Below are 21,414 nucleotides of genomic sequence, written 5' to 3'. Positions count from 1 at the left end.
TTTCAGGCAGCAAACATCCTGGTATGGTGAATTCAGGCTCCAATTGTGTTGACAAGATATATGTTTCTGCTTTCCTTGTAAAAAGGTTTCCAAGTTGCATTTTAAATGTATTAAAATATGTAGCATGAAGTACATTTTAAAGGGTGTTTTTTTTTTTTTTCAATTGAGCGTTACTCTGAAAAGTAAGGCCAGAATAACAAATTATTTTGCAACAGCTTTTAATTAAGACCAGGTTGCCTATTCTAAGCAGTAATCTGAATCCAGTCTGCTTCCAAAGGGATTCCTTTAGCTCCCATCTGTTGGCACCGGTGGTCGTGCAGCATGTGCGCAGCTTTGCAGTGAGCTGATCGCACTGAAAGCTGGAGGAACCCCATAAACACACAGTGCTCTGCCTAGTTTGCCCCAAAATGTGACCGTTCAGTTGCTGGTGCTACTGTGAGAGGACTCCGGGCCCAGCTGCGGAGAGAGGAGCCTTTGGAGTTGGCCTCCTTCGGCGGTTCTCTCCGTTGTAGTTACTACTGAAATGAAAGTATTTCAAATAAATCCGGTTCTGCACTGGCAACACTTGTAGCCTCTCTGCTTTGGAACTGGGAATGCTAGACGCTTAAAATGTTTTGGGATATACTATACAGCTAGCTCTGTGTGGTTGCTATTTATCTCCTCTGAGAAAGGTAATAAACTCAATAATCATCTTAAAAACGTGGCTGCTAACTGCATTGGCCTGCGCATACTGTTATGTAATGTAGATGACAAAGTTGTAGGAAATCCTTCCAGAATGACTGTAGATAGTAGCAGTTTTTGTTGACAAAAGTCCACCTCATTCATCACCTTTTCTTAGTAGTTATATTTTCCACTTTTTAGTTTTTGACCTTTTCACCTTTCGCTTTCTGCTCTGCTTCTGTATTTTTATTAGCAGTAAAACTAAGCCATGGTATGCATGAGAGAATCTTGGGTAAGTTGGGTGGCCCGAGAGCTTTTGTAAGTTCTTGTGACTAAAGTTTTCCAAATTCTCTGGTGAATGAATTTAGTTAATTCACTTTTGGAGGGAAAAAAAAAACTCACCTTCATGGTTTCTCAGGAATATTATTACCATACTAATGATTAATTTTACTTTTAAATTTGGCAATTACTATTTGCTAATCAAGATCTTTCTTCTGTGTAGTACTGCTGGATTTTGAAAGTTTATTAACATAAGGTATGGAAATATATACAAATCGCATTTTGGCCTGATTAGCTATAATGGCAGCATTAGCTGGCCCCTAATGCTCTTCTTTCTTCCTTTTGAAGCAAATAGCATACTCAAGTGAATAAATACCAGTTGTATTTACCTATGTGACATAGTGTGATTTAGTCTACATCTTTACTATTCAGTTTGTAATGTAGATAAAATCTGAATTTGCCACCTTTTGACAGAGTAACTTCTTAAAATGGGTCAACAGTTGTAATGTTTCACAATTTTACTTTTTACAGGCAAAACCAAAGCTCATCGAGCCAATAGACTATGAAAATGTCATCGTTCAAAGGAAAACACAAATTTTGAATGATGCTCTACGTGAGATGCTCCTTTTCCCTTATGATGACTTTCAGGTAATCTTTTTAATTTTTTTTTTTAATCAGCTTTTTAGCAGTAGTAATCATGAAACAATAACTTTCCACTGTTTTGTTAATTAGCTCTCTCTTTTTAGCATAAAAAATACAAAAATGTTTGCCCTAAGAGTCTCTTTACATTGTTCAATGTATTCTGTTAGGTTGCAGTAGAAGAAATAGCATAATTTCTTCATGCTTTCAGACTGAGGTCTGCCTGTGTGACTCAGCAAGCTTACTGCCTTTAGAAGTATCTGATCAGAGAGTTGTTTTAAAATACGTTTCTGTCTTTCTGAAGTAGGAAATTGTAACATTTATTCAAAAAAAAAAGTGTAAAATTCTTAAAATTGGTTTTCCCTTCTTTTCCCTCCATATCAGTGAAGGGGATGAACTTGTTTAAATGAAACTTGTGTTTCTCAGTTGTGTGTCACCAGCCAAAATTGACAAAATATCCTATGCACAAAAGGGCTCCAAGGTTATACTTAGCTAAAAAGCTAAGACAGCTACACTTAGCTGAAACTTGTACTACATATAATACAGCTTTATAGAACAACTGTATTTTTCTGTGTAAATGCACTGCTTTTGAAAATTTGCTAGAGCAAGTTAGCATAACCAGCAAAATAGGTTTGAGACTACAGATGGCATAAATAATAAAGTCTCTCTCATATATCCTCCATACCTGCAGTCAGAATATCTACTGATATTTGCAAATAGTGCAGGCATCTGTAACAGCTGTAAGTTAAGTGTTTCTGGGGATGTGTCAAGCTTGAATACCTCAGATTTGCTCTCAACAGCTTCATTGAAAAGTTGAGCACTTTCTTCAGCCAGACATTTGAAGGTAAGGTTATATTTTAGGGTTATGTTCACAGTGAAAATTTACAGTGGACTATTTCTACAAAAGAGCAAAAAAAAAAAAAAAATCCTGTAACTTGCTTCGATTTTTTCGCATGTTCTGTAGTATACTGAAATATTTGCCTGAGTCTGCCTGGACACTGTTTTTGCATAGTCCATACATCATTGTCACTGATTTTCACACGAGTGTCTTTCTGCTCAGAGCTTTCCTACTCTGAGTTAGAAATAAATTGATCAAGAATATACTCAGGCATTTTCACTGAGCAGTCCATGGGATGTCTCAAATATTTAACTGCTGTTTCAAAAGTCTGTTTTTCGTAGTTCTTGTCTTCCAGTCTACATGACGGAATTTTGTTCACAAACTAGCTTGGCTTTGGTCATCCTTGGTTTGGCTTCTGTAATCAGATTTGCATCAAAGCCGTCAAGTGTATGTTATATCAAAGGATTCCCTTCAGGTGGTCATAATTTCAGATGATAGTTAGATTTCCTGTTTGTTTATCCGTCATCACTGTAATATCTGAACGTGGTTCCTAGATTTGCCCTGTCATCTTTGGTAGAATCTCATTTTAGCCTTAACTAGATAAATGCGAAGACTTATTTACAATTTCTTTCTACATTATCTCTTTTCTCATTATTTTATATTCTCCTTGTCTATTCTTCTGCAAGCTAAACTATGTAACCCTATGCAGTTTTCCATAAACATATTTACAGTTTTGAAGCCTTAAATCTTGAGGTGCTTGCTGGTATTATTTAAATCTTTTAAGTAATATCTTTTTATTATTATTATTTGTCATTTTGCTTCACATGTAGTTTTTGATATCTGTTTTCTAACTCGATGGTACTGCGCAGTGGATGGGTAGCTCTTGGTGAGCTCAGTTCAAATGCTCAGTGTTGCCTTCCTCCCCTGTAGGATCAATTTAAAATACTGAGCTGGAGTGTTTAGACCTATCTGTATATGCACTTTGAACAGTTTAGAGGTGGAAACTCCTACTATTGTATAAAAATCTGCTCAAGCCATTTCCTCTTACTGCATTCAGTTTCTTTCAAAGTTTTTCCTCTTGCTTAGGTTAAACTGATTACAATCTAAAAAACACTTGCCTAAAAAGGAAGCCAAGCCCTGATAATTTATAAAGTCATTAAAAGTAAGGTTATTTTGTTAATGGCATGGTTTTTCAGCCACTTTAAACAGTATTTAAAATCTCTTCTGATGTTTATTCCTCAGCACCTTGATATCACTGAAACATCAATCTCCTTCTGCAATCTTAATGGATTACAGAATCTAGTTGTGCAGTTTTATAGAGACAGTTTGATAACAATATTGAATTTGTGCCGATGTTAAATTTATTTTGGCAGAAAAGTGGAGACCAGTGTTTTTGCTGAATTTGGATAACTGATGTAATTGTTTAGGTGGTGCATTTTCTTAACTGCAATAAAAATTAATAGGCACATTTTTCATATAATTAGTAAGACTATTTACAGATATTTTGTTGCAAAAATAATTATGTAACTGACTTCCTGTTATTCGCACTTGAGCAAATTGCAGAATATAGTTTTCTAAGTACCAACTAACTGTTGGATTTGTAACAAAATAGAGCTGTCTTAATTTTTGCAACTTTTAACTACTTTATCATTTTGATATTGGGGCCAGACTTGCTCAGTGTCTCATTCAGTAGCCTTGGCACTTTCTGTTTGCAACTCGTACAACCTCAGAGCTCTGTGTGTTGAGGAGAACTGATGTGGACTCTTTGTTGGGAACTGGAAATCTTGTCCAGTAAGCAGCTTCTTGGCACCATATACAGCCTTCAAAAGTTATTGCCTTGAAGAGAGGAGGGATAAAAGGAGATTTCTGCACTGAATTCACTAATCAAGTTACTCCCTAACTTAATTCTCATCAGATCTTAGAAGGTGATCTCTCTTTATTTAGAGATCTTTTTATTATTAATGTCTCCAAGTTTGCTTTCATTCTGAATAACTAGACTCTCTAAGCCTTAAGTACCCTTGTTTTTCATACTTTCTAGCTACTTTTTATTTTTCAGTATGGTCCATATAATTTAGTTACTAAACTGTTTAGTTAACTATAATGATAAAAACCCCTTTTTTCTCCCCCCCTATTAATCCTATGCTTTTCCTAATGGCTTAATTATTCCAAGTCACCTGAATTTCAGTAACTTACCGAATAATGATATAGCTTCCTATTCAAATAACACTAATATTTGAATGTACTACCTTCATAGATCATATTGAAATCATAACTCAATGAATATGAAATGGGTAGGTGGTAATTATCTGTGTAGCAGGTCAACTCTTAAAAGAAACCATAAACCAATTGCCCTGCCGTAAGATGCTTTCTGTCCAAACACTTTTGTTTCCAAATATCTAACTTCTGCATGTTACCTTCATTCCTACCATCAAGTTTTTCTCAGTGCAGGCTGAGTTTACTTGTAGCACAAGCAATACAGATATTTTCCTGAGCAAATCAAGTATGGCATTGCAAAGATTTTTTTTTTTTTTTTTTTAGTTGTGAGTCATCTAGACTTGGTTGCAACCTTGGAGGTTAAATACCTGTTGTGCAGCGTTATCTCCCCTTGAATTATATGGCAATTGGGGAGAGGAGGCAGGTGTGCACCAAGTCACTATGGTCTTGTGCTGAGATTCTTGATCTTATGGCCCTCTAAGATGGTGATGAGGGTATGAGGATACATGTGAATTATAGCTACAGCATAAGTATGCTGATTGACATTCCAATAAGTGATTCCATCTAGCTTCACTGTCATGAGATGGTGCTTTGATTGCATTTCTGAAGTGTGAAGATGGGCACCGTGTCTTCACTACTCTCCACTGCTGCTCTCTGCAGAGGCAGCTGAGACGGTGCAATGAAGTGATGCTGAAATTGGAAGTAATAGAGCTGTGTATATTGGTATGTACTAATTACCCCTGATTCTTAATCAGTTCTGGCAAGCAAATAAACCTGTGTGAAATTGGAGCTGTACTTCTTCCAGAACAGCACACCTCTCCCCAGCACTGAACTCTATTACCTGATCATATTGGCTTGTTTAGAGGGAGGTACCTGCATACCTTAGTTTGTGTGGGCATCTACCCCATCACACCTAGGCACGGTTTGCAATTACTTTGAGCACTAAATTGTATACTGGAAGGATGCCCTGAACACACATGCTGCTGAGGGTGGCAGGGACACCCAAGTGTAGAGAAAAAGACTTTTGGTCCCTTTGATCTTTAAAACTCAGTGGGGAACAGGCTGGAAATCTAGAACCGGATCAAATAGCAGTCAGATGCTAGGACAGCAAAAAGGAAGATGCAAAATCTGTGAAGGTATCTTGGTTCTTTGCCCTTTCCAAAAGATGGTGAGTATCTTGGGTATTAACAAGAAGAGATTTTAAAAAACAGGCATTTCTATTTACACTGTCAACATGGTCTGTAAGAGAAGGAGCAGCACCAAAAATCCTTTATAGAACACTTGTTTAAAGCTCTCACCTTTTAGTTAATGCATTGTAACTCTGAAAATAGATGTTATGGCTGATGCTACAGAAATATAGTAAACCTAAGTAATCCTACAAGAAAACACATCGTGAGTAGGAAAAAAAGTAACAAAATCTTAACATGCGATTAATATTCTCCTCTTGGAGGCAACAAAGATTTCATTCAAAAAGTTCAAAGGAGTGTTGCTAGACCTTTTTTCTTTTGAAGTCCTTTTTGTGCATGGGAAAGTAGTAGCTGAGTATTCTAAACAAAGCTGCATTTCAGCTTTGAAATTACCTTGTGATACAGCTTCTGTCACGGCCATTGCAGCTGATCAGTCTCTTCTGGTATCTAGCAACTATAAGGGCATGATCCTAACATACCACATGCCTTTTCCTCTATTGACTGTCTCTTAAAACAATTTCTGTCATTGCTTCTTGGGGATTTACTTCAATATAACATCATCCAAAGTAAGAATGGCTTGGGTAAGTGACCACTGAATTATTTGCCTATATTTCTCTCTCCAGTTTTCCTGGAGTGGGGGAGGGGAAATTTTAGCAGTTCATACTCAACAATGAGCACTAGAAAGCCTGGAAAGTGGAAAAAGTAATTTTTAAAATAGACATTGGTAGAGACTTTGTTCCGTCAGCAGAGAGACTATTCTATTCTATTCTATTCTATTCTATTCTATTCTATTCTATTCTATTCTATTCTATTCTATTGCCTGTAGCTGCTGAGACTTAATGGAAACCAAGTATCTTAAAGTATCACTCTTAAGTGATTGTCAGATTTACCAAGCAGGAAGAGAAGAACCTTGTCAGGTGGCACAAAATCCTGAAGCACTACCGAAAGGGAGCAGAGAATATATACCAATATAAAAAGGTAGCTATACCAATATAAAAAGGAGGTAGACAGGCGAAAACAGAACTAGGGCTCTCGGGCATGGCTGATTGGCCATAAGTGAAGTGTAAAAAGACTTAAATATTGTGTGTTGGTTGGCTTCTGTCTCTCACCTACATTTACTTATAGGCTTTGCTTCCGAAATAGGTGTATATGGGATCTGTTTTGAGGAGTAGAATTGCTCAGAAGCAAACCCTAGGCTTCCTTGATCCATTAGAGAAAACACTGGAAGCTTCAGAAGATCTGGAATTATTTTTTTGCTAAAGAAATGTAGGCATCAGCACCTTATTCTCCAAAAACAAGTGTGTCATTTCAAGAACTAAATTTTTGTTTTGAAAAATGAACACATGCTAATTTTCCATTTGCTTAAATTTAAAGATCGTCACTTTGTTGTTTCTTACTTTGCAGCGATTGGTATAAATCTGGAAAAAGGCCTATCATACCACATTTTTATGATTGTTTATACACTTAGGTATGCAGAGAACTACTACAAAATGCTTGCATGTCTTCTGATAGTTCCTTGGTATCAGCCAAAAGCACATTCAGCATTAAAAGAACCCTGGCCATTTTTCTGTTACTTTCCTCTCAAGCATGGGGACAATCAGCTAGCATAACTCAGAAAATTGCATGCCAGATTTTGACAGCAGTAAAATATTTACGTATATATCAGTAAATATTATCAGTAAAACATAATTGGAACCTGCCAAGAGCAGGAAAACACCTTCTAGCCTGAGATACTTAATACAAAAACTCTATTTTCAGATTAGCTAAATATTCCCAAATCCTAAGTTATACTGAATCTCCCTGGCAAACAGAAAGAGCCTGAGACAGAAAAAGGCCATCTTAAGCTGTAGCCATTATGACCTGCACAGACTGAGGATTCCCATCGCAATTCCAGCGGGTTTAGAGCAGCCCATACCCCTTGGCTGCAGGAGTCGGGGAAATGCTGTTCCTGACGTGCCCTCCAGGGAAACCTGAGCACGGGGCACTGCGCCGTCAGAAAGCAGGGGCAGTACCAGCACCCGGGAATCCTGGGCTTCCTTAGTTTGATAGTGCAGTGGTGGGAAGGGTTTCATCTCTGAGAACACAGGGCGCACGTTCTGTAGCTCCTGATGCTCAAATAAATCAAATGGCAAGTGAAGCCCCAGAAGATGAAACATGTTGCTGCTACAAGAGTCCAAATGATGTTGTCTTCACATACTTTCTGCACAATCTTAGTGTTTGCTTCCTGTTTTTTTTTTTCTTTTAGATTTTACTATATATGTATGTACGTGCTCGTATTTCAAAATCCCATTGTTTGTTGCTTTAGTAATTATTTCTTTGAGATTGCGCCAAATGAAGAGATATTATCACTCATTACATTTCCTGGCTTTCTGAATTACTGCAGCCGATGGCTGGTGTACTTGAGAAAGAAGCGGCATGCATTACAGCAGTTACTAATGTGAACAAATTAAAACATTTCTGCTTCATAATTGATTCCACTGCAGTACCAAGATAATCTCTTTACTTGAGGAAGAGCAAAGAAAACTTTACACCCATATTATCAGCTATGTCGCAGGATAACAGCAGCGGAAACTGCAGAATTATATACTTTTACTTGAGCTTTTTCAAGTCTGCTATAGTGTAGGACCTACTTAATGATTTCATGGCTTTCTCAATCACCTGAGACATGCCACATGAGTTCCTGATCTGAAACAAACCAAAACATGTTTACCTGTTTGATATATGTTAAATATAATTAACTTCCTTTCAAATATTGAACGGCTTCAGACTGAGATGAGGATCTAGATTATCTGTCCTTTAGCTCTTATTGGCTTAATTCTTTTCCCCCCAATATTCTCTGCCCCTGTAACTGTTTTGGTTGGTAGTATCAGTTGGCGTATATATCGGAAAATGATTTGCTTAATTTGTCTTCCCTTTTTTCTTCCCTACTCCCACCCCTCTTAGGAAGCAATAGGATAGGAAAGCCCTTTTTCTGAATGAATTGTGGCAGAGCTAAGGCTGCAACTTTTCCTTCAATTTGAACATGCAGTTTCTCCTCGGTACCCAGCTGCTATTTTTATGATGCAGAAGAAAAGGTCTATTGCCTCTCTCAGATAAGATTCACCTCAGTGAATGAGTTTACTGTTGGCTTCCATTGAGAGGGACGTATCCCTTTGCTTTCGGCCTGTATATGCAGGCATACAGCAGTATGGCAATCACAGGTTTTTGCCTTTTTCGGCAAATCACCAATATTTTCTAATACAATGAATAGGTTGTTTTTCTGATGGCCAGAAAATGAGCTTCATTTGCTGTTAAAGACCATGTTTGATGTTTCCAAATAATGTTTGCTGAGTCATTTTTTGACCTGAGATTGAAAAGTAAAAGAACCGTCTTGGTTTGGCTGTGGAGTTTATAAATATTCAAGGTGCTGAGCAATCATTCATGTAGCATGAGGCGTTAGTTTTGGTATTTGATTCAAAAAAACCTCTTAAGTCGTATCATGAATCTGTATATTGTGTCATCTATTGTTTTTTTTTTTTTTAATAAACAAGTATACTTCAATGTGTTTATGAAAACAAATATTTAAAACTTAGTGTGATTTGATATAACTTTTTAATTTTGTGATTAAAATAAGGAACACGTTCCTAGAATTCAGAACACGTCATTCTTAAATGCTGTTTCAGGATGCATGAATATCTTGCTGAAGGGCACAGCTAGTCTCTGGCAAATGGGAAAAGTTTATACCAGTATTACAAGATGTATTGGTCCTGTGGGATTTGGGTTTGTTTTTGCAGGTTTTGCTTTTGATCTCTCCTCGCCTCCCATCCAAGCAGTTAGCACTGATGCTTTTCATTGGAGTGATGGATTAGATGGACCACTTCACCATGATTATATGATAATTTTTTCTTTTCTTACTGTACTGAATATTATAACTGCAAACGTGCTCCCCGGATAACAGGATGAGACTTTGATAGCAACAGAAATACTGAAATCACTCTGTGGAGTAAACTTTCAATGAAGACAATTTACCATAACGTCCCCACATATCATTCCTGCTTGCCCCCTATGTGAGGAGATTTTTCTTTTCACACTCTTCCCTGATCCTTGCTGGCACTGTAACGTTGCCTGTGCTGCTGTACCAGTGAGGGTTCAAAACTCCCACCTAGGCTACAGAAACTTTTGTGTCCACCTGGTGACCCAGCCGTGAGACTTATGTTTAGATGTGTTTTTCATATGATGCAAAATCACTTACATCGCATTGCAGTTATTTTCACTTTCTCTTCAGTAAATTCTGAGACTGTCAAGTTTCCATCTTTTATACTTAGATGCTTACTTCAGTATTCAGTGTGCATATATATGAATTTCACAGTCATGAGACGTTTCCTGCCTTCTGGCAGCTTTTCTGTTGTTTCTCCAAACTCTGGCGTGGAATAGGGCTGATTATTAAGCGTCCTTTGATACACTTGAGTGTATGCAGGAATCAAGGCTGCCTTTCTTACCTTTGGTTTTACAGTGCAAGTCTCATTTTTGCAAGTTGAGACCTGCCCTTGAAATCATCATTTTACTTTGGGTTTCTTATTTTTTGAGTAATAGTTTTTATATGTAATAATAGCGCTACCTAAATGTTGACCTTCAGATATTAGAATCACGTTATCAAGGTGAAATTATTTTTATTTGTATTTTCTCGGCCACATCAATAGAATAAAAGAAAACATTTTTTGTTATGGCATGGAATTTTTACTGATTCCAATCTCATCGCCTTGATCTTACTATATAAAAAAGGAACAAATTGGTACTTTCTGAATGAAAATAAATTTTGAATTGGCAGTTTTAAACTGTATTCACAGAATGTTTTCAGCTGGGTTTCCATCCTGCTTGCAGTGATGTAGCTGAATGTTGCTGTATTGTATGATCTTTGCTCTAATTACAAATTTCATTAATTTTCTGTTGTTATGTTTATCAGACAGCATTATTGAAGCGGCAGAGTCGATACATACATTCAACCGTTCCTGAAAATGCAGAGAAAGAAGCTCAAAGTTTGTTTGTAACTGAGGTAATGCTGGAACTATATGTTGCTGTGCTTGACAGCAATATTACACATGCATTACTTTTTCTTCTTCATTTACTTTTTTTTTTTTAAAAAAAAAAAAGCTCTGAAAGATTATTAATTGTTCATTGCTGTTTGTTTGACTTTTTATTGACATTTATTTGACAGAGGCAATTGGTACTTTTTCCACTGTTTGATGGAATGGACCTCATCTGTATATTTGCCTTTTGCAGATGCTTCTCTGCACTCTAACGCTTTATGCTTTGGACTTTCTTGGATCATTATGATTTAGTTATACACCTTTGACTAATATTGGGAGCAGCGGTGAATCTAAACGAATCAACATGTTTTCCTTTTTATGTTAAAAATTCACCACCTGCCATTTTCTTCCATGGCATAATTGTTCATATGTTTGTTCTTAGTTAAGCTTTTACATTTTGCTGGAACAGAGGTATTCCTAACTGTACCTTCCTAAGAGAGGCAGCAATTGTAGAGGGCAAAATTCATCCTGATTGCTGAATTACTATCATTACCTGTTGAATTTAGAAAATTTGGCAAAGCTTCTTTTGTTTTCAATGGCTTACTGTAATACAGCTTTTTGCAACAACTCATGTCTTTCAATACAACATTATCATCTGGTAGAAGTATATCTTTTATGAAACAAGAAAATAGTGAACTCAGTAAGCATCTGAATTGATCACCTTTGATTGGCCTAGTAGTCAAAGTCATACTGCCCTGGAACTGAAAAAAATGTGACTCAGAAAACTCATTGTTAGAATACAAACACACTGCACGTACTACAACAGAGGAACTGAGGTTAATTTTGCATTTGAACATATGCTTTCGGTGTCTTTAAGTGAATATTTAAATTGAAACCACATGCTTGCAGCTGTTAAATCAATTACATCACTGAGCCCTGGACAAGATTGCGGAAAATAACATTGTACTCCACCCAAACTGCTAAAACATGAAAGTACTGTTTTAGCTTGGCTTCAGGAAAAGGAAGCCATAAAACTAACAAAATACTGCCAGAAACTATATGGCACAAAATTTTATGTTATATGAATAGACTTAGCCATACACAAATAGAGCACCTAATATTTCAAAAAGATTTTATTATCTTTCAAAATACAAATGCACTATTTTCCAAGCAGTTGCTTCTGCTGTAGCTCTTTAAAGTTCATGATTCCCTTCCAACCTCAACCATCTTGTGATTCTGTGATTCACCCATTGTGTTCCTCCCTTGATCTAACATCCTCAAATTTTTTCTTAGAATTACTTAGAACAGATATTGAGGGTAACTATAATTATGAACAAAACATAGATAGAACACGATGTTTGGAGCTCCCTCACCTTTCCGAGAATTACAACTGACCTGTATAACATGCATGTTTCTGATGCTAAAGGATTAGCTTTACATGTATCAGTTGAAAAAGTAGACAATACAAACAAGAACTGCAAGAATTGTAACTGACAAGATGTTTTTGCCTGAAAGGCTCAGTCAAATACCAAAGGCAAAGCAATTAAGATCCTGGTCAGAACCAAGAGCGTTGCCAACTCATGCAAGCAGCTGATAGAAACTAGGTCTGAAGATGCATTTCTTCTACGCATAGTGTGTATTCAACAGGTTACCATAGGAGTTTATAAATGGCCATAACGGAGGAGATTTTTGTGAACTTAGGGAATACTGACTTTTTTTTTTTTTTTTTTTTAATAGTGCATCAAAACCTACAATTCAGACTGGCATGTTGTTAACTATCGATATGAAGATTACTCAGGAGACTTTCGACAGCTTCCGAAGTGAGTATGTTTTCTGCTGACATAATGCGGATTTTGAATTGTTGGAGGAACTTTAAAATAAATCTATTCCAGAAATATGTTAATTTATGGAAGGTAGAAATTGAAATATTCTTTATCAGTGTTTAATACTCACAGAATTAAAGAATCCCAGAATGGTTGAGGATCTCTAGGTGATCTAGAGATGATCCAATGCAACCTTCCCAGCGCAGGCAGGGTCACCTAGAGCATGTTGCACAGGATCACATCGAGGCAAGTTTTCTACTCTGTGGATACTCTTAGGACTCTTAATGCCAGTGAACTTGAAGGTATAAAATGAACTTAAATCATTTCCTGGGAAGATCTGTTAGCTATTCACAGAGGTGTCAGAGTGAGAATTGATGTTATTGATAATGAAAGAGTAAGTAGGATAACTAAAACAGGGCAAAGTTTAGTTGAAACTGATACTGGTTTGTGTTGATTTTCATAGTTCCAAAGGAAACTTTGAGCTCTTTCTCCAGGAACCTAGAGAATAAAGCCTAATCAGAAATCTTTACAGGATCTTAGCTGAGAATATTGGGCACAATTAGTTTTGAGCATCGTAAGGATGTGTGCTCTTAAAAAGCAGACAGGTGGTTTAGAAATGTAAACAAGAGGTGAGATTCGTTTTAAAATGGATCAACTCTCTTTAATTGCATGTGATTATCCTTGTTACAGAGATTAAGTCTAGTATCAATTCACAATTACTTAAAAGCAGTTGACTGATTGTATGTATTTTTGTCAGGGTTCTTGAAGAAATATATAACTGCAAATAAAACATTTTCAGCATAAATATGAAAAAAAATGAGTACAGATATTAATTCTTGTTATGTATTTAATAAAATATAGTTTTGTTGTGCTCTAAGTGATTTTTATTGATATGTAAATTTGTATTAGTAGGTGATAAAAGCTGTACAAATTTTTTGGAAGAGAGGTTTTAGTCAAAACATGATTAAGGGATTAGATTTCAATAGGACATGCTTTTCCCTTTAGTGAAAAGCTCTGCTGCATTTTCTTTGTACTACAGAGATGCCTTCTGAAGACTTCTTCACATTCTGGAAGTCTTAATAACTTTTGATAGGGCGAGAAATGAGGAAGATGAATCAGAGGGAGCTTGCACTGTTGGTGTGGGTTTTTTTTTTCCTTTTGTTTCCATTCATTTCTGAAATGTCCCTTTAAATTAACAACTTCAAAAATAAGCTTACGCTACCATACCAAATCAGTCCCTTGTAAATCCAGATAATATCTTGCATTGCTATTTGTCATTTTTAGCATGTGTCTATCATCTTACTGCTAACCAATTAACCTGTTTCTTCGTTATTATTCATTCATAGTAAAATTTTCTTCTTGTACATTTTCTATGCTGTAGTAACAAACATTGTCTTGGCCTAATTATTTTTCTTCACAACATTGTCTTTTTCATGACATTCTGAATTCTGAGAATTCAGTCTCTAAATAGCTTTCTGTTCAGCTCCTTTTCATTTTTAAACCTTTTTACCTACATTTTCTCATTACAAAGTGAATATCAAACACCATAAAATTCATTCATCTTTTCTGAATGGTTTGCTCTCTGGAGTGTTTTCCTGAGCGGGATTCCTTGAAGGACATTCCAAAGATAACTCGTGGCCCAAGAGCTACTTTATATTGTGTTGTGTAAATAAAGACAGGAAGAATGAGAATTGACTCCATTCTCCTAGGAAAATGGAGGTGTGGTAGCTTAGTTTATTGTCAAGCCTAGTGATGGACCAGTTCCCCGCTTACAAAGGCCAGCTGGACTAGTGCGACTTGGATTTGTATCTTATGCCAATTCTACTGGGAAGGGTAGAACAGATGTGTAATGCAGTTTTTTTCATGGGATGATTCAAAACAGAAGTCTAATCTACACACTCTATTACATATTTTCTAAACTGTCTGCTAGAGCAATCTTTCAAATATTTCAAAATGTTACAAGGAAGCAATCCTTAATGTGAAGTATCTGAGAGAGCCTTAAGTGCACTGAATCCTGCAACTCTGCAAGCTCTGTGTCATCCTTTCCGACTGTTCTATATCTATTAGATATGAAATAACTTTCTGTCCTTGTGAAAAGTTCTCAAATACTGCTGTTTTTTTAAAAGCCAGGGCTTGATTTTTACTTAGCAGAAACCTTGCTAGTCAAAAGGAAAGTCAACAATTTAAGTTTGTGTTGTCCTGAAAGGAGCCATTGGCTACAGGTATTAATTCTTGCATCTAAGATATTACGAATGTAGTGTGGGGGAAAAGTCACTTGGTTCTCCCTGGCTAGATGTAAGGGCAACTATGAGGAGAACAATGAAAGGATTGTGGCCAGGGTGTGCAGATTAGGAGAAGTGCAGGATAAGAAATGTATTTCATGAAAAACACATGGCTTCAGTTCACTATTATTGCTCTTTGTCCTCTTCAGTTAGGGAAATAAGCTCCTTATTTTTGCAGCTATGAAATCTGTAACTAGTCACAACATTTCTAGTCTTTTAGAATATTTTTCTTTCTTAGTAAAGGGACTAAATTGGAGAAGCTTCCGGTTCATTTGTATGAAGTGGATGAAGACGCAGATAAAGATGAGGTGAGATGATAACAATTTCTTACTTTCTCTTGCTTTCAGTAAAGAATGTTGTGTTACAAGAGGTTGGAAGTTAGGTTTAAGTGTTGGTGTCAGGAGATAAAAAGAGAGACCATCATGAGTGGAAAAACCTGTAGCTCCTTTCAAATAGTCTTGTGTTGCCAAGGTCTGTCATGTGAGTTGACCAAATTTTGACAGAAAGTGAAGCCGAAGAAGTTTAAATATCCGTGAGCTATAATCCCTAAAATAATCTATCTTAATTTGTACTGTTTCCATGTAGACTTTTAGAGAGAAATATTTCAGGTAGTTTGAATCAGTAGGCTGAGTAAAATCATGGTGAGATGCTTCTTTTCCAAAGACGCTCAAGCACGCATAGCAGCCTAGCATATAGTGTGAGTTCATATCAGTTCGGTACCAGTCTGAGTGTAAATAAATCCTGAAGAAGTTGTTTTTATTGTCTTAGGAAAACTAGAGATGTCTGTAGCCTCAAGTAATTTTCTAGTATGTTTCAAATGCCAAATACTGTTTTTCAATAGCTGCTTCTGCTATGTGTGTTATTTTTACCATGCCCTGATTCAAAACACAGAATTGTTGAATGCCAAGGCTTTCTTTTTCATGATTTTTTTTAAGACTACTTGAACTCTTGCATCACAGACAACAACTAAAATAAAATGATATTTATATTTTCTTACCACTTAATAATTATTTGAATTTCCTTGCTTTCTGAACTGAGAAATATGGAATAAAAATAGATCTTTACAGTATTTGTTGGATTAATTGTGAAAAAGTAGTCCAGAGAGCATGTCTGAATAGGTGGATTCCTGAACGAATGCTCTTTCTGCAACATTGCTATTAACATATACTATGATGTTTAGGCAAATAATTTCACATATCTTTGTTAAAATCCTTCTAATATTTATAAAACAGTGAAGTGAAGCATGAAAACAATAAAATGAAGAAATAGTTGAAGTTGTTGCTAGGAAAAATAGTTATGCCTACAGTTAATGGTTTTCCCTACTAGCATTAGCTAGACTCTGAAAAAAATACAGCTTGTTATCAGATGGTACTTTTTAACTTTTTTTTTTAACTGGGAAATTGAAGTAGCAAGGCCTTCCTATTCAATTTTGTGTAATTTCCTGGTGCAACAGGAACAGTTGCAACATCATTATTTCTTTTGGAGTAACAACGTCTGGAGAAGAAGTCTGTTGTTAGAATGTAAACAGAATTAAGAAGCATGCTAAGAAAAAAAAAAAGCAAGTTTAATAGGTGTGGAGAGGCAAAAGTGTTTCCTCAGGAGAAGCATTATCTTTGGGTAGAAACTGCTGAATGAAGGTCGGAGGCTTTTCTTCAACCACTACCAACTCTGTAGGCTAAGAAAGTATATAGGGAAATCTTTGGTGTTTGGTTTTATTTATGAAGAGAATGATAGAAATAAATATAGTGGCAAGTGATAAAATTGGGGAAAGAGTAGTTATAATTTAATTTTTATACCAGTAAAAATGGGGAGAATTCTCTTTTTAAAAGTGAATTGGTTCTATTGAGCCATTAAGTTGACGTCTGTAAATGGAACTTTCAATCAGCCTGGGATACTGCATCAAGATAAGGATTTTTTTTGTTGTTGAAACGATCACTGTTGGAGTGAATTTTATAGCTGAGTTTGTGAAAAAGACCATTAAAAAGAAAGAAAAAACAAAAGAAAAATGAAACCTAATGTGCAGTGATAATGATAAAAATAGGGAAATTAACTTATCAGTAGGAAATGGGAAGTATGATTTCAGTGTCAACATTGTATGTTAATGACCATGGGTTCTGTGTTCCTTTGTGATAGGCTGGAAAAATCTTCTTTATCTCAATAGGCAAGAATTCTTCCTCACAGTAATGGTGTAGTGAGGCCCAAGTGCACTGGGCCTGATGGGCTTGGTGAGTGGCTCGGTGTTGCACTGTGCAGTTCAACAGAAATGGGAAATGCTTGTACATTCAGAGACTTGGACAGGAAAACAAGAGTATTGTTAATAGAGCTAAATCCTAATTTTTTTAAGCACATATAATGAAGGATTTCTGTCCATGTCAGATGATGTGGGTATAGTTGACTTGGGAAATTTGCAGCTAGGCCTTGGCTGTTCTGCTCCAAATTCTGACGGTAACTCATCATCTTGGGTTTGTAACGGTGGAGTCATATTTGGAAAACCAGTGTTTTCTTTCTTCTTCTTTATAACTTGGTTGCTGTGCAAGAAAAAATGTTATCTGGGTAATGATGAAACAGTGATGGGGACAATGACTTTCAAACAGGGAACAAGGAGGTAGTGTCCTTTCACCAAGGAGACTCTCCAGGGCATATGAAAATTTGCTGGCTATTTCTCAGCCTTGGAGGTCTGGCCTTGTGAGTGGGGAGCTCACTCTAAATCCAAGGATGGAGGTTCTGGCAGTTGGGTGCTGTGTAATCCTCGCTGGGCCTAATTTCCATAGCAAGTTGACTGGCATTTTTGGAAGAACAGGAATATTGGAGGAATGTCTAACTACTTTCTAACTCTTACTAGTGGGGAAAGGGCATCAGAAAAAGTAGTTAAGGAAGCTGAAGTTTTTATCTCTTTGTTTTCAGTCGGATGCTCAGTTACTTTTGAGTGTTCAGATAATAAATTATCAGGAGTTTTTTTCCTCTAGAATTGAAGCTTCTCCTACAAGTCCTAATTTATTAACGTTTTTGTCATGGCAGAAGGGGTCACCTCATCTGGAAACAGTAGTAAAATTGTCTGTTTTGCAATATTGTTTTTTCTTCAACATTACTTGAGCTGATGTCTTAATGTGACACTTCCAAATCTGTCATTTTGTTTGGGTACCAGAGTGCTGCTCTGTAATAATTGCTAACCCCCATGGGGCTGCGTGTAGATTTACTAAGCTCCAGCAACTGGCAGCTGCAAAGGGGGCCCATGCAGCGCGTGCGGTGTTTGATGCTTGTGTCAGATCTGCTAATACGGAATTTGCCACTACTGTCAAGTTTGGTCTTGTGCTTTTTAGAAAGTTTTGACTTCTACTATTTAAAAGAACAGATCAAATTCAAGAATGCAAGACTCAATTCTCCTTAAATTCTTCAGAAAATAACCCTTTGAAGCAAGAAGGCAAAGCAAAGTGGTTGGAGAGTTCTTGGTTGAAGAGGGTTTTTTTAGTTATTTAGAAATAACTTTCAGGAAAGATAAGCATGAGCTTGGTTTTTTTTTTTTTTTTTTTTTTTTTTTTTTTTACAGAAGTGAGTGAGTGAAAACACACAGAAAGCTTTGAATCTATGCAGAATGTAAATATTTCAGTTTCTCTCTCTCCTTTTTCAGTGTGGTTATCCTGCTTAATATTTAGCTTCCTAAAAGTGTGATTATCCTGCTCACCATAGAGGAATATATATATCTGGTGAAGTTTTTACCAATCAAAAGTTAGATGAGATCAAAAATTAGTTGCTCATCCTTGCTCCTTAATTAAACAAAAAAGAACAAAAAAAAACACTATAGCATTTCATAATATCATAACTGTAGCTATGCCCTCTTTAAAAATAACCTCTGAAATTTGCAATAAATGTAATAGTTTCAGCCTGTGATACAAAGCTTCACTTTTTTTTTTTTTTTTTTTTTTTTTTTTTTTTTTTTCCCTCGACCTCCCTGCATTTCCAGGATGCAGCATCTCTTGGGTCTCAGAAGGGTGGGATAACAAAGCAAGGATGGCTGTACAAAGGCAACATGAACAGCGCAATCAGCGTGACAATGCGGGTAAGTTTGGTAATACCACATGTAAAATAAGAAATGACCACTACTAGTAAATTATCGCTCTGCCTTGGAGAAGGCATTTTGCACGTGCTTTACTTTTAGCAAAAATAGCATGGTCTGAAAGAGGGAAGCTTGTCTGTAACTTGTAGTAGTGAAGTCTTCCTTTCCTTTTACTCTACTTAAATTAGAAAAAATGCATTAAAATCCAGTATGTGGGAGAAGTGGATGTTTTAAATCGTTGTCCCAAATGGACTCTGATGTGTTATAACACAGTCCCTTTTCTACTAATATGAGTTTTTGTTTTTATTACCTTCTTATTTAGAAACCTAATTTGTTTTTAATTATGTTTATCACAATAAATGCCTATTTTATCTATGATGTTACAGAGGTCATTTTAAATATCTTTAATGGTTCAAAAGCATTTTCAACTCATCTTTCAGTGTAATAAGGTATTTCCATTTAAGAAATTGTGATAATAGTGATTGCCTTTACATTTTCAATGGAATTTATTAGATTATGCTTAAGTAGAAGTTTTCTTTTTCTGTAAGCTCTGTGTGTTAATAATACTTACAGGTTTTGTAATATGAAGCTGATCAACGCTAGTGTCTTAACTTTCTCTATTTTTATTTACTTATTTTTTTATTCTAGTCATTCAAGAGAAGGTTTTTCCACTTAATCCAGCTTGGTGATGGATCCTATAATCTCAATTTCTACAAAGATGAAAAAATATCAAAAGAACCTAAGGGTTCTATATTTCTAGATTCATGCATGGGAGTGGTCCAGGTAATTATACTTCAGTTAGTTCTGTATTTGATAGCAAGTACTATTTTTTTTTTCCAGAATTCAGATAACTTTTGTGAGATACAGACAGGTATCTGTTATGCACATGAATTACACATGCCACATTTTATAAAGGCGCTGAAACAGGTTTTACTGGAAAAGGGGTTGAATGTGAAAAATGCTCGAAAAATGAGGAAAAAATCTCTTGTTGATATTTATCAAATAGATCAGACAAAATTTGAAAGCCAACACCCAAAAAACACAACTCAAATCATTGCAAAATGACAGCATAAATGAAAGTTCAGTTACATTTTTTTATTTACATGGGCTGTAAAATATTTTGCATAACTTCTTGTGTGGGATTTTTGTTGTGGGAATTGTATTAAATTCAGTTATTTCCAGATGCTTTTGTTTGACCTTTCTAATATTACTTTTGTATTCTTTCCTTTATTTTAGAAAGTTATAGTCTTTTGGCAAAATATTTGTCAGCAGAAAGTGCCAAAGAAAAGAATTGCTTTCATGTGATTCTGTTACATATTTACAGTACATCATGTAACTGTTTTGTTAGGCACAGATTACCTGGGAGAAAAAATCCTGTTTTTAGGGCTTTGTTAATTTTGATAGTAATAGGCAAAGTTGAATAGAAGTGCATTTAAAAAAATTATTTTGAGTATAAATTTTGTTGGTAAAGGTTTGTGCAAAGGGATACAACAGCTTTATGAACAGCTCTGTATTCCAAATGAAGTAAGAACTTTTTTGGATACATATTATTAGATTTTTTTTTTTATGAAAAGCGTTGTAATTTTAATCGTAATTTTAATATGCTTTTTCATCCTACAGATGTCTATGCAGATTTACACAAATTGTTTTCCCTGTTTTAAGAAAGCTATTTCCCTAGATGCAGTGGCATGTTCTCTGTCTTGTGCTTCTTGCAATATATCTTTTCTCTGCTCTTCTTGTACAGCTTCCTTTGCTGTGGCATCCTTCTCTGATAGCAAAAATTATTCATCTTCTGGGTCATATTTTTCTCAGCCTGCAGCTGTGCTATAGGGTATTGAGGACAGTACAATATGTTATAGGCTGCATTGTCAGAAAACACCAAGGTTTTTACAAGTCACAGATGAAAGAAATGCACATTTGATCTACTGGGCACACACACAGGTTTGAATTCAGTGCAGTGAATGTGTGAATCCAGTATATGTGCAGATAAGGAGATTTAATAACCACACACAGCTTTCTTTAGCATTTGTTTTTTCTCACTGTGGAGGATTTTAGAGAATTTCTTCAGATTTCTGCCTACACTAAAATGTTTTGATTCTTTGGACTCAGTGATGTTAACATACACTTAAGCACTTTTTGGAGGACTTTTTTTATTTTATTTTTTTTTAGGACATGAAAATGTAATGTAGTGAGGTTCATCCTTAGAAAAAGAAGCCAAAAAGCAAAAATGTGTCCTGTAGTAATTTTCTTTTCTTGCTCTTTGAAGCATTTAACATCACGAGTGTTTTTTTTATTTTTTAGTGCTGAAAATCCTTTGTTTCTACATCAGTCCTTCTCTTTCTGTGAGTGCTCTGGCATACTTTCTGCTGGAATACTTGGAATATAATATTCTGAAACTGTCACTTTCTGCCCACCTCCCTGGGTTACTCTTT

At 35.9% G+C, this 21,414-nt stretch overlaps 1 protein-coding gene across 11 annotated transcripts in view; it reads left to right on the top strand.

Annotated features, from left to right (window-relative positions):
* The window catches only part of DOCK9 (dedicator of cytokinesis 9), a 115,819-nt gene that overhangs the window by 29,527 nt on the left and 64,878 nt on the right, over positions 1–21,414 (top strand). For 9 of the 11 annotated variants that reach the window (XM_088523339.1, XM_088523334.1, XM_088523337.1 and 6 more), the window contains exons 2-7: positions 1,471–1,587; positions 10,760–10,849; positions 12,561–12,643; positions 15,167–15,236; positions 18,890–18,985; positions 19,631–19,765. In XM_088523339.1, coding sequence (XP_088379465.1) covers positions 1,471–1,587; positions 10,760–10,849; positions 12,561–12,643; positions 15,167–15,236; positions 18,890–18,985; positions 19,631–19,765 — 591 coding nt within the window. Of the gene's footprint in view, positions 1–1,470; positions 1,588–10,759; positions 10,850–12,560; positions 12,644–15,166; positions 15,237–18,889; positions 18,986–19,587; positions 19,766–21,414 lie in introns of those variants that run through there. The other 2 variants (XM_088523330.1, XM_088523329.1) reach the window with 1 other exon arrangement.

This window comes from Tinamus guttatus, unplaced genomic scaffold (genome assembly GCF_059628265.1).
Source record: "Tinamus guttatus ecotype Peru unplaced genomic scaffold, ASM5962826v1 Tinamus_guttatus_pri_ptg000180l, whole genome shotgun sequence".
Classification (NCBI taxonomy): Eukaryota; Metazoa; Chordata; class Aves; order Tinamiformes; family Tinamidae; genus Tinamus; species Tinamus guttatus.
The sequence above is the reverse complement of the archived record's forward strand: the minus strand, read 5'-3'. Positions and strand labels throughout refer to the sequence as shown.